We start from the raw sequence: 14529 nt of genomic DNA, 5'->3' as shown, positions 1-14529 counted from the left end.
TAAAATGAGAATCATTATCTTATTAATAAATAAACCGTTTTAATAAGAAAATCCATAAACCAACAATTTTATATAAAGTGATAACGGTATTTTGTATAATTTATATATAGTTAACCATTATTAATTTATATGAAAAAATAAACATAGCCAGAAAAAAAAGCTTACTGTAAATTACGTTATCTAGTCATATTAATAAATGGATTTAGGAATTATGTACGGTCGTCGGTCGTTTTAATATTTGATGGTTTAGCTGTCCTTATTCCTTGAAATGACCAGCTATCTCACACCCAAATAAGAACTCCTTCTTCCCTAAGAATCTTCAATACGGTAATTAAGCTCAAATTAGTAAGCTTTTTCTATATATGTAATCAACACCCTTTATTTTCAAAGTATTTTCTTTGTCTTCTTTGCATAAATGATCTTACATGTAGACTTTGATATCTTTCTTTAATTTAGAAGGAAACTTATTAGTTTAAGAAAATTTGGAATTACATCTCTTTTTAAAGTTATAATTACCTGAACAATGATTTCTTGGATTCTCCACTGATATATACGTACACTCACTTTTTTCCTGATTCTCTTTGCTTCTTGCTGTTACTTGCTTGATCTAATATCAACAGATCGAGAGCAGCTTTCTGAAACCCTACTAATTAATGGGGAGAGGGAAGATTGTGATTCGCAGGATTGATAACTCAACCAGCAGGCAAGTTACTTTCTCTAAGAGAAGGAATGGATTGTTGAAGAAGGCTAAGGAGTTGGCTATCTTGTGCGACGCTGAAGTCGGAGTCATTATCTTCTCTAGCACTGGGAAGCTCCACGAGTTCGCTAGCTCAAGGTTTGGTCAACTTTCATATACTTATTATATATATGTACATCTTTTGTTTGACATGTATGTATATGTAGTTATCATTTGACCTTGGTCATGCGCAAATGTTAGTTTGTGACACTGAAAATAGGAAAAAACTAGGGCATCGATACCTGGAACTATATATACGGTTTGTAGAGAGTAGAGGATGTCACTTTGGTTTTTTTTATTTCTTGGATCGACATGTGTGGGAGTAGTCAATGATCAATTGATTTGATTCATGTTGTTGTTTAATTAGGAATAATAAATTTAGCAGTAAACTTAATTATAAACTTGCTTCCTTATTGATTGAATCAGAAGGCATACATGAGTATATGTATGTATGGAAAAGAAAAGAGAACCCTAGATAAGCTAGGAAACGTTTGAAGCCCTTAAAATAAGGGATAAAGAACAGAAAATAGAAAAAGTGCAAATAAGAGATAACCTCAACAAGGAAAGATGGTTAATATACATATCTGCAGAGAGTAATTGATGGTTGCAGTCAGCTAGCTGCTTGGATCTTACTGTTTGTTCTTGTAATGATTTTGCTAGAATTGCTTTTCCATCCTTTGACTTGAGTGGACAAAATCGTGAAAAGATAAAGTGCATAGGAAGAAATTAAAGGGTGATAAGAAATGGTAAAATTTCACTCTTCTGTTAATCTTGAGGAAGTATATATAAGAATATGTAGTCCTTGTTGGTGGTAGGAAGCACAAATCAATTCTTACTGTATACATTCACGAGTAAGTTTTTGATATCTCGTTGTGAAATTTGAACTTTCATGAACCCAAGACACGAAAGGCTGGAGATTAATTAGTACTCATGAAAAAGTGTTAATTTGTGTCACTTAAGAAGGGAGAAATAGACTGCCCATGGGGCTACTAATCAAAATGAGTCTGTGGTTCAGTTCTGAGTACCGGATGTAAGAGAGATCAGCAAATGAAAATATGGGCTGTGTTTTGCATAAATGGAGTCACAGATTCCAGTAAGGGTGGATACATTAGCAACTTGAAACTCAGCTGTTTATCAATTTGGATTCATTTTGCACATGCACTTGATGCATAGCAAGTTTAGGATTTTGATATCTTTGAGAAATTGAAAGTGTTGTTTGTTTTTTCGAAGTCAAAACATCTGTAGTCTGCAAACCACATCTATAATCCTTTGCAACAAAAGAGATTGACTAAATGTCTACAATAATAATAAGAAGTTTTTTTGATTTTTAACAATCTTCAGAATTTTAAAATAAATCTAAATTTAAATAAACTAATTTTACAAATAAATCTAAATTTAAATAAACTAATTTTACAAACTTAAACCAGTTTTTTAACACCGATTTACTTCATTTACATAAAATAAAATCAATACGAGACTAATATTTTTATATCATTATACATAAAAAATAATACAAAACCAACCTCTAAACAAATTAAAATAATTACAGAATATTTATAAATCTTAAAATTATAATTTAGACGATCACTTTTTCTTTATTATATTTTAATTTAATATCTATACATATATTGTTATATTTAATTTTATACATTTCAAAAGTTTTCAATTATGTCTTTAGAAACAATTAAATACAAACAAAATCATATATATATATATATATATATATATATATATATATATATATATATATATATATATATATATATATATATTTTTTTTTTTTTTTTTTTGACAAACAATCATATACAATTAAAAGCTACAATTTCAAGCTTCTAGATAATTTTGACGAATACTTTTGTAGAAAGATATGATTTTATTTTTGGAAAATGACATAAATGCCTACGAACTTTTTAGGGTTTACCCGTTGAGTCCCTAAAGTTTTTGTCGAGCTGTATGGGTCCCTAAATTAGGATATGACCTGCTCTTTTAGTTCCTGTCAACCTGAAGTAGCCGGTTCAATGAGCTTTTAGACAAAAAAAAACTCATTTTGTGCCCCTATAAAGCCAAAAAATAAGTTCGGGGATCAATTCATACAATAAAAACTCTCATTTTCTTCTAAAGTTGATTAACACTCAATTTGTATTGATCCCCGAACTAATTTTTTTTGACTTTATAGGGGCACAAAGTGAGTTTTTTTGGTCTAAAAGGTCACTGAACCGGTTATCACAAGTTGACAGAGACTAAAAAAGCAGGTCATATCCTAGGTTAGGGACCCATAAAACCTGACAAAAACTTTAGGGACTAAACAGGTAAATCCTAGAAAGTTCGTAGGACATTTTTGTCATTTTTCCTTTTATTTTCGTACATTTCATCATGATTTTCTATTTAATTAAACAATATAAAATAAAAATAAAAACGTTTTTTAAATAGACTAATAAAAAACATAAATAAAGATATCACATCTCTATATTACTTGTTAAAATTTTCCACATATTGTTATAATAATAAAAAAAACCAAACAAATTACATTGTTATAGGACTATATTACGAGTATGCATATTTATGATGGTTTTATATTAAATATGATTATTAAATCAATGATTGTTATAAAATATTACTTGAAATAAACTTATTCACATAAAATAAAAAAGGAAAAAGACACGATTTGGTTCTTTGAAACAAGAGTATCAAGTTAAATTTGTATAGATTAGAGAATTGACAATATAAAAGGATTTAGAGGGAACCTAATGAGTTGTGAATACTTTAGAAGATACTCGTCCATGTGTATGTCAAGAAAACCTCTCGTAAACATTTTTTTGGTTTGCGTACTTCAAAAAACAAACACTCTTCGAGGGTTTATGTTTACATATGGTTTGCACAACGTAGACAAAAACGATCGAACATATTTGCAGACAAAAAACAAAAAAAACCCTTATATTTAGACTAAAGAACATAACCTATTGTTCTTAGTACTTGCATGCAATGTAAAATCACATGGTCATTTCTTCCATAATTTCATGGACAATATGTATTATGACTAACTGTTTAGATTATCTCCAACACATCTTCATTTAAAAACAATTATGTAAAAAATTAGATAAATAGTATTTCATCTCTAATTATATTTTATTCTTAACCTTATTTTTTACTCGAAAATATATTTATAATATATTCCCTTTTTGTAATTTATATATAGTGTCAAAAATACATCTTCTACTAATTAGATTTTAACAAATATATATTCTATCTTTTTTCACTACAATAATATTATCAATTATGTTATCATAAAATTCTAACAAAATAAAATTTTCAAATATAATGAATTTGAATTAATTATTAATTTATTAACAATAATTATTCAATAAAAAAGATTAGATTTATAACAAACTTATAAATAAATAATATACATACATCTTTTAGAAATATTACACATACATTTGAAAAAACTACTACATATGTTGTAACATTCCAAAATTCAAGACCAATAATTTCATTTTTAATTAAGTTATTATAAAATCACTAGTATAAAGACATCCATAATAACATCCCATGTCAAAACCCAAAATGTCAATAATCAAAACGTGTTATCATAAAACAATATCAGAGTGTAATCCCAAAGATCTCATGTGCGGAAAACATAGTATGATGCGTTGCGATCACCGACTCCTTTCCTTTGAAAACGAAGTAACTGAAACCAAAAATGAAAACAGTAAGCACGAAGCTTAGTGAGTTCTCCTTTCATATCACATACCATACAACACACATACTACAAAGCATATCCGAGTGCTGGCCTACCCTTTCGGTATCTTTCAACTAGTATCCGTGGACTGTTTCACCCGTATCACTACCACATAATAACATAGCATAACATACCTAAATATACTGTAAGGCATATTTAGGTGCCCGACCTACCCCTTCGGTATCTATCAACCGGTAACCGGGAGCTGGCCTCCCATTCACTATCTTTCAACTAGTAACCGGGAACTATTTCACCCCTACCACTACCACATAATAACATAACATAACGTACTGCTAGGCATGCATGGGTTCTGACTACCTCTTCGGTATCTTTCAACCAGTATCCGGGGACTATTTCACCCATACTACTACTAACATATATAACAGAGCATCCTAGCACATCAAGCATATCAGATAGTGGCAAACCAGAGAATTATCCCAAAGACAATCATCTAACAAATATCTCCTACGAGTGGGCCGACATTGTGCCCTTAGACCCACTATTATTGGAAGGTAACTCACCTCACACTGCTGAAGTCACGTAGACAAAACTCTAGCTACAGGATAACAGGTTCTCGAACTGTCAATCATCAAAATAACATCCCATCAGCAATTAGGTTCCAACATATACCCAAAAGTCCATGCTTGGGGTAAAAGACTGCTTTAGCCCTATCTTAGCATGATTCAAGCCTAAGGCCCAATCCAAAGGCCCAAAAGTCAACTGTGAGTCAAAGCCCAACATATAGCCCAATTTTCCAAATTGGGGTTTAAACCTTTACATGGTCTTATTCTAAGGCCCAACCATTTAGTCCAATCCAAACATTTGGCATTTCTAATGGCCCAATATCTCATAATCATAAAGGCCCAATTATGGCCCACCTATGGCCCAATTTTTCAAATTGGAACCAAACCTTTTCACGGGCCTTACCTTAAGCCCAATAACTTATTTCCAATCCAAACATACATCCTTACCTAGTCCAACAATCCGCAACCCAAATAATAGCCCAAACCCGAAATGGCCCACAAGGCCCAATAAGGCTCAAATCTATCATGGACCTAACCCAAGAAGGCCCAATTTCCAAAAAGGCTTGAATTACTAAATGAGCTATCCTAACTAACTACTGGCCCATGGTATAAGGTCTAAAAGTCAAAAAAACAAAGTGAGGCAACCAGACCGAGTACGCCCTGCGTACTCATCTGGTACGCTAAGTACACACCTGTTGGGGCTAGTACGCGCCACGTACCAGGTGGGTACGCTCAGCGTACTCCTCCGAGGTCCAACCCTATCCAAATAAACACTTAATCACTTCAACCCTTGCTCCAAATCCGACTTCTATAGGTTGCTTTTCAAGTAAAGTTGGCAACTTTACTAACATTCATGGCTTAATGGGACTCTAGAGCTCAAAAGAGCTTAATGGATGGTCTTAACAAATGCTTGGACTCAAACACTTCACAAATCTTGCACCTTTATGAGAGAGGGGACCTTAGAATGTCCAAATCTACAAGTTTGAGTCCTAAAACGACCTTAGCTCATGAAGACCAAGAAAAAGGCTAAAAAAATGGCCAAAAACAACCCAAAACAGGATCTATGAAATGGAATGTCAAGATCAGAGCTTTTTACCTCCAATGGGTTACAAAATATGAGAACTTTCTGGATCTACAAGCTCCTTTCCATGATCAACACTTGAACACCACCTTCCTCCTCTTGTACACACACTAACAAGTCTTCTTTTAAGCTCCAAGCTCCCTCCAAGGAAATCTAGGGTTTCATGGGTGTGAAAAGGGGTGGTGGCTGAATTGAAATGACCTAAGGATTGGTATGATGTTGCTTATATAGGGTATAATTTGGGGAAATTAGGGTTTTGGTCTGTAAGGAGTACACCCCGCGTACCTCTTTGTACACCTGACATACTCATGAACCACCCGCGATCATTTACTCTTATATGTTGGGCGTACCCCAGCTACGCTGGGTGTACCCAGCTAATCACACACATGCAAATCCTTACATGCATGGGACTGATCCGCCACTTCTTTCCATTAGGGGCTAATTCTGCCAAAACCTTCAAAGTGTCATAACTCACTCGCCCTAAGTCTGTTTTCGACGAACTTTATATCCACAAAAAGGTGGCGGGATGCCCTACGCTCCTAGCCACACTCCTAAGCCTTAAAGCCTTACGATTAAAACCCAAAACCATTAAAAGACCGAGATATCAGTTTATAGTCATACCCTTGGCTTCTGAAGACATAATCGAATACATGGTTCACTTAGACCCTGGCAACTACATCCAATATAGGGTAATTCCTTCCTTGACCACAACCCCTAACCCCTATGTCAACTGATGACTGGGCCATAGCCCCCAACAAACGAGGCAATCCAGAACCGGGTGTTACATATGTCCTTGGAATAAATTTTCCATAAATGATAAACTACGCATTTCGTGGACAAGGAAAAACTCGAAGCCGAACCTGGACTGAACCGAAGTACCTATACCTGAGTAGATTCATGGTTCCAATGTTTGTCAATTGAAAAAACTACAAAATTGGTTATTGTGGTTATCAAAAAACTTTGGATAGAGTCTAAAAAGTTTTCAATTTGCATGGAAGGTCAAAAATCAAAAATTTCCTGTGATTTTGTTCCAAAAAAACTTGAAAAGACGGTTATATCCTTTTATTTTCTTTTTTTATATTTTTTATAATTATTCTAATAATATTTTACTTTAAAAATGAAAAAATAAATAATTATCACCCCACCCGCACCAACCCCCATCGTTCTCTCTCTCTCTCTCTCTCTCTCTCTCTCTCTCTCTCTCTCTCTCCTCTAGACAAAATCAACATCTAAGAAATAAGCTATGAAGGCCCAAAATTGAATCAAGCCCTAAATCTCTTCAACACCCTAACTAAATGTTGGTAGAGATTTCCTTAGCCGATAGCGACAATGGTGGCTGGTAGGGGAGTGTTCCTCTGTAAATGTTGGTCCTGTTGATTGTAGGAGCTATAATGTGGTGGTTTTTCATCGTTGTTGCCGTCATTTGCTCTTACTCCAACTTCACCTTCTGTTCCCATTACACTAGTGGTTGCCATGGAAATCAAGCCCTGTAATACCACTTATTTTCTCTTAGCCGTCGTCAGAGAAGGATATAGATGAAGTTCGAGGTTACTGTTGTCTGAGATGGAGACGATAACCCTAATCGGAGTTGGATCTGCAATGGTAGTGCTAAATCGAGTGCGGCAGTGCTAGATCGTCGTCGTCAAGTGGATTCCTTAACGAAGATTCACGGTTGGTTGTGTGGTAGGATGAGAGATTGATATGTAGATTAGAGACGAAGAAATTGATGGAGTCCAAGACACATCGGTTTGAGAAAGAAACCTTGAGAGATTATTCATGGGTGATATTAATCCCTTTCTTCTTCACTATACTTCATCTGATGCATTTGAAATTGCGTTTAGAATTTTTAGTCTGTTTTGTGGATTTGGGTGTGTATATTTTGAGTTGTAGTATGTGTAGATTTTTGTGAGGTAACTGTGTGTGTGTATGTGTGTTTATTTTTAAATTTATTAAGAAGAGAGAAAGAGAGAGAGAAAGAGAGAGACAGAGAGAGAAAGGTGGGGGTAAGGGGATAATTCTTTTCTTTTATTTTTATTTTTAAAGTAAAATAGTAGTAGGATAATTATAAAAAAATATAACAAAAGGGCATAACCGTCTTTTCAAACTTTTTTGGACCAAAATCACATGAGGTTTTTTATTTTGGATCTTCAATGCAAGTTGGAAACTTTTTGAACCCTATCCAAAATTTTTCGCAAACCATAATGACCAATTTTACAGTTTGGTCTTTTCAATTTGTAGTTTTCGAGTAAGAACCGGACTAGACCAATATATATGAAATAAACTTTTTTTTATCGACATGAATTATTTGTAGTTTTCGAGTAAGAACCGGACCAGACCAATATATATGAAATAAATTTTTTTTATCGGCATGAATTATATATGAAAATGCTGTATATATATGAAAAAAATATTATTCAATTGTAAGTTTTAATAAATATGTTCTCGTGTTTCAATATTTTAGTATGTATTTAATTTTTTATATGAATTTGAACGATAAATATTAAACTTTACATTTGAATTATAATTAATAGATAAAAATAAACTATAAATATTTAAAATAAAATAGAAAGAAATTAAATCGGAAAAATTAAAACTTCAACTCTATTTTTTTGAAAATAAAAAATTGTTCCTCCATATTTGGAGGACTACTCTTTAGATATCCGAAAATTAGATGGAAATGAGGTAGGATTGAAGGAGAATCGAGACGTCAAAAAGTCCTGTGGGACCTTGAATCCATGGGGCCCAAATCTTATATGGAGGATATTTGTTAAAAAAACGGGGCGGGGGCAGGGGCAGAGGTGGGGGCAAAGTTAACCCTCGTTTTAATTTCAGGGGCGAGAATGGGGTAGGCAGGTCCTGAACACCTATAGGGACCCCGTTAATATATTATATATATATATATATATATATATATATATATATATATATATATATATATATATTTATGTATATTAATTATATAAATATAATAATAATAACAATAATTTTGAGCTTTTGAAAGACAACAAAATATTATGTTTTTAAGTCATTAGTATAACATTTTTTAGATCTTATAAATTTTTGTTTTTAATATGTAAAATTATGTTATAAACGATTATTTTGATCCAAAAAATAGCTTTTTTAAGCCCATAAAACAATTTCTTTTAGCCCAATAAAAAACTATCTTAAAATAAATCAGGGGCAGGGAAACGTGAGCAGGGGTGGGGGGTAATCTATGAATTTGGGGGCGGAGGTGGGGTGGGGAGGCTGAAAATTTTGGGGGCGAGGACGGGAGCGGGGGATGCAATTCCTGTCCCGGTTGCTCTTGTTGACATCCTTAGAGGAGGATGAGGAAAGAAATCTGATTTCGGGATGGGTTGAAGATGCTCTTTTTACCCTTAACTTAATTTTAAGAGGAGGTTGTTGCTGTGTGTTTAATGTTCATGGTGATGAAAATATTATTATTTTTATGCACTATGCATATAAATTACGTAATCTACAAGGAGGCCGGTTCTCATTGTGTTACATTATTTAAGTTGTAACATACAGATGCATATTTTAATCTAGTGGTCTATTCTTTTCAGCATGAAAATAGTTACTGAGAGGTACAACAAAGTGAAGGAGGAACATCATCAACTATTGAATCTTTCTTCACAAGCCAAGGTATTGTTTTATTTGCTTTCCATCTATTTAATGCATTATCAAGGATAGCTTTAGTTTCTTTTTGGTTTGTCTGCTCTATCTGGGAAACCGGTGATAGATGCAGTTAACATAATGCAACATATATAAATAAATAATCAGTCTCTACAAGTAACATAAAAGTGCATCAAGAGGATATTAGTCGGTAACAGGAATAAGTTAATTATTAGCTAAGTTGTAAAATATACTTAGGTTAACACATATAGCTTGTTAGAAAATGGGGGTTGGAAACAATATGTATATTGATAATCAAAATCAGATATCGTATATATCATATAATCACTTCCCTTGTACAATAGTTTAACCTTATCATGTATGTGTATCACGAATTTTGTAATAGGATAATCCAAACGAGATAGAAACTTCTTATTTAGGCAAAAACAAGAAGTGTTTTCTAAATTCGTATATACTCCGTATAAAGTTTGTTCTAGAGTTAGAGAACATGGAAATCTGGTAATAAAATGTGATATATGATTAAGATTCTGGAATCTTCTTCGACAATCCGATTGTGTAAAGTTCAATTTTCCAAAATGTTATGACTAACATTGTTTTGAGTAAAATGTCTGTTTAGTTATTATTTAAATAGGCTAGCAAGCATACGAAGAAATAAGGAAATACACCTTAAAAAGGTTACAACAGCATGCATACCAGTCAAGCACTTTGCTTTCATTATGGTTTTTAATTAGTCCACAAAAAAACTAGGACATATAGTTGGGAATAAACGCATAAAAGAACATATGTGAAAATGCTGCTACTAATTAAATTACTAAACTAACCCTAATCAAAATATTAAGTCTTAGGTAACATATGTGAAACTGCTGCTACTAATTAATTTACTAAACACCAAAGGGCCTTTGGCCTAACGGTAAGGAGTGACTCTCTCAAATGACAGGTCACGGGTTTAAGTTTCACGAGGAGACATAGATGGTGTTTAGGATTAGATTAGGAGTAGGATAGTGTTTCAAAATAATAATAATAATAATTTACTAAACTTATTAACTTGTAGGGGTTTAGACTTCATCTTTTTGAAGTCCCCTTCCTTCCACACATCATTCAAACCTTCAATAGAAGCAACCATATTGTTCGTATCATCATCAAACAATTTCCTGCATTTGTTTTCTGCAAGAAAAAAAATCTCACCAAGATTTTTTTACTTGGTTTCATACACCACACATAGAAACTTGCAATCACAAAGAACAAACAAGCCTTCATTAATTAATCTCCACTTGTTGGAGATCATCGCTCAAGTACTTATTCTCCTTTCGGGTCTTTAATTATGCAAACACCACCTTAAAATTGATTAGGATCAACCCTACCAATCAATAATCGAATTATTTGAGTAACAACCAAATTAACTCTTTCATCTTATGTAAATTAACATCCAGTGCATCAACCCACTAAAAGCTTGTTGATTTTATTCCAGCAACCAACACGTCCCTAATATATATCGATCATACATGCACAACTTAAATCTCTCTCTCTCTCTCTCTCTCTCTCTCTCTCTCTCACACACACACACACACACACACACACACACACACAATATGTTTTTCATTTGACAAATCTTCCATGCATCTACTTACGAAATGTGATCAAATTAAGATATCTAAATTGATCTTCGAAGCTGTACCACATGCATAAGAACTTGTAGCTGTTCTCACTTTAATAGAAACAACTACAAATATGCAAATCTAAGATTCACGCCATACAACATGCGATGTATTTTCTACACGGATCTTCAAATTGTGAAGGCTCTAATACGACTTTGTTAGGATTAAACCCAAAAAACAACATATATAGAAATATGTAGAAAAGTTTCAACGTATATACCCACTGTAAAAGAAGGAGAAGGATTCTTGAAAACAAAAACTAAGATTTTATTAACCACTTCAAGAGCAACATCTCAGAGTATATTCATTCAAATATATATGTTACAGAGTTAGTTGAGAGAAACAACACAACCCTTCGAAATTGTTGTGGCTTATTGAACTGGCGTGCCTTGTTAGTTTAAGTGCAATAAAAACAATAAAACAATCTATACTTTGTGTGCTAATGCAAGTGGAAACTCCAAATAGGGGAAGAAAAAGAAAAATTACTTGGAATGCAAGAATTAATTTGGGACGAGACTTATAACTTGATTAAAATTAACCTAAACATATCCTCAATTTATACTAATAATATTAGACTCATAATCTATCACAAAAGTTGCATAAATGTAACTTTCTTAGAATAATGTACTATCCTATTAAACCGATTAATCTAACAATCACTCACGTTCAATAATGAAACGTTCCTATTAAGAATCGATCGGTTTGGTCATACCACTCATTCAGAGTAGTGTGATTCCTCTTCAAGTAGATTTGCCTCTTGTTTCTCCTATTTAGGAAACTCATGGTTGTAGTGACCAAATTCACCACATTTGTACCATTTAACATGACTTTTATCCTGGACACGCTAATTACCATCTCTACTCTCCCTGGACCGATAACCTCTTCCTTGGCTACATCCAAAGTCATCCCGATTTGAACCTCTATTCCCACAATGCTGACAAACATCATTGCTTCTTTACCGACCAACAACCCACCTTGAATGTCCTTCACTTTCTTAGTTCCTTTTATATGCTCTTCTTATGCCTTCAATCTACCAACAACTCATTGAATAACATCGAATTAATCCAACTCGAAACATTACTCTATTGAAGCCATGATTTAAAGAAACAAATTAGAAAAATGGGCGGGAAGAAGAAAAAGGACGAAAACAGAAAAAAAGTAATTTTCAGTTGATAAAAGCTTAGTCTCCAAGTAATCTCCTATTCCCCTGTTTCTACATGTGCAAATTTCTTTTTTCTGTTTTCATCCCTTTTCTTTGTCCCTCCTATTTTCCTTTGTTTCTTTTACCTTGGTGAATAAGTTGCTGGTCTGAAGCTGCCCCTTATTGCCTACATGGTATCAGAGTGGTTTGGTTAAGCGGGTGTGAGTCGGCTTTGATTACAAGTTGAAGAATCTCAATAACAACACCGATATTTCTCTTGATCGGGCTTGTTCGAACGATAGTAAGAGACTAACTAGAGGTGTGGGATAAACAAATGGAAAGACATCGAAGCAGGTGTCTTTGATTCGGTTCATTTTTGCGAGTGACGGTTGGCGGTATAGGTGGTCATGACCTTGTTTTGCTGATGGGTGGAAGAGTGCTCTCGAAACAAGCTTGATTAAAGAGGTTGGGAATATTAAAAGGAAGAATAGTATGTCATAGTTAAAGAAGGAGGTTCGATGTCATATCAAGTTTTGGTTTTAACCCCAACGAATTATTCGGTGTAGGCAGTCAAAGTCAAGTTGATTATGAATGGACACAACATATGAGTACAGTTGAATCGAGGGAGTTATGTTAAGCATATCTTCATATGGTGAGTTACGGCGACCTAAAGTTCTTGCTTTTTGTTTCAAGCGATACCTGAAGATATGTTACTGAAAATGCCGAGCTACAGTGACCCAAAGCAAGTCTGGGATGGACTAAAAAATGGTATTTCGGAGTGGATCGGGTGAGAACGGTTTGACTTCTAACCTTCAAGAGGAAGCTTGAAAGTTTCCGCATGAATAAGGGTGAAACTGTTGATGATTCTGTGACAAAAATATCCGGTTTAGCCTCAAAAGAAAAGAGCATTAGATTTGAGCTTGAAGAAGTGGATTTGGTGAAAAGGTTACGAGACTCAATGCCTAAGTTTTTTCTTTAAATCTTGGTTTCAATAAAGCAATGTTTCGCGTTGCATTCAACGTTATTCGATGATGTCGTTGGTATATTGAAGACCTATGACGAGTGTATCAAAAGAAGCCCAAGACTTTTGTTCTAATTGCAATGAAAGTAAATCAATGCACCCATGGGGAAATCCTACTCATATGACCAGTCTTACGACATCTGAAACAACCTAAACCCACTTCTCGACATGCCCCACCATGCAGCTTGTAGCACTTACCGCAATGGCTCCGACCCTACTGGCCTCTAGTGTGGGAAACATAAGTTTTTGGCTTCTTAACAACACATGACTTAATATATTCACTTAATAGTTAACTCACATCACTAAGATTCCCACAAAGCACAAAGCAAACAACATTCTTGCAGTAGCACTCCAAGCCACAACACAAACAAAGAAAAAATCATCTAAAGCTCACTGACTATAACCAATGGTAGGAACTTCCACTCTCACTACCGATTGCCTTATGCATGCAAATTTTACACGATATAGGACCAAATAGATTTTCGAATAAAAGACTCTACCCTTCGACCACAAACAATTGAGAAACAAGAAATAAGACAAAATCAACCATTCTAAGGCTATATGATCCGAATCGTATACAATTCTCAAAGAATACACTTTGCAATTACCTCTACCAATACATATTCCAATTATAGCATTACATTTGATCCTCTTTGGCTACAAGGCATCACATATTAGGCTAATCCATCCAATCACCTGAAAATCCATATTAGCATGCAATTCCAAAAGCTCAAATAATAGGCATATAAAGGCATCTCTCCTAAACATGAAATCATGAGCAGATCCTTAGCCTTATTCTAGCATCCAATTCTCATAACATATATCATAGTAAACATGTATGGGTATTCTGGGAATCACTTACTTGAGCTCGGATGATTGAGCGCATAACATTCCTTTTTCCTTTTATAAAAATCGTTTTAGAATTTGTTTTTCTTTCAAAAGATTACCAATTCCTCAGTTTGAGTTCAGTCACACCTAAGAGTGTGCGTGAGTCCCTCA

At 33.9% G+C, this 14529-nt stretch overlaps 1 protein-coding gene across 1 annotated transcript in view; it reads left to right on the top strand.

The window, feature by feature from the left end:
- Nucleotides 1–401: 401 nt before the first annotated feature.
- The window catches only part of LOC111894761 (MADS-box transcription factor 23), a 30665-nt gene continuing 16537 nt past the window's right edge, over nt 402–14529 (top strand). Inside the window, exons 1-2 of the mRNA XM_042902291.2 lie at nt 402–835; nt 9644–9722. Coding sequence (XP_042758225.1) covers nt 654–835; nt 9644–9722 — 261 coding nt within the window. The 5' untranslated portion in view covers nt 402–653. The remainder of the gene's footprint in view (nt 836–9643; nt 9723–14529) is intronic.

The sequence above is a fragment of the Lactuca sativa genome, chromosome 5 (genome assembly GCF_002870075.4).
Source record: "Lactuca sativa cultivar Salinas chromosome 5, Lsat_Salinas_v11, whole genome shotgun sequence".
NCBI lineage: Eukaryota > Viridiplantae > Streptophyta > Magnoliopsida > Asterales > Asteraceae > Lactuca > Lactuca sativa.
The sequence above is the reverse complement of the archived record's forward strand: the minus strand, read 5'-3'. Positions and strand labels throughout refer to the sequence as shown.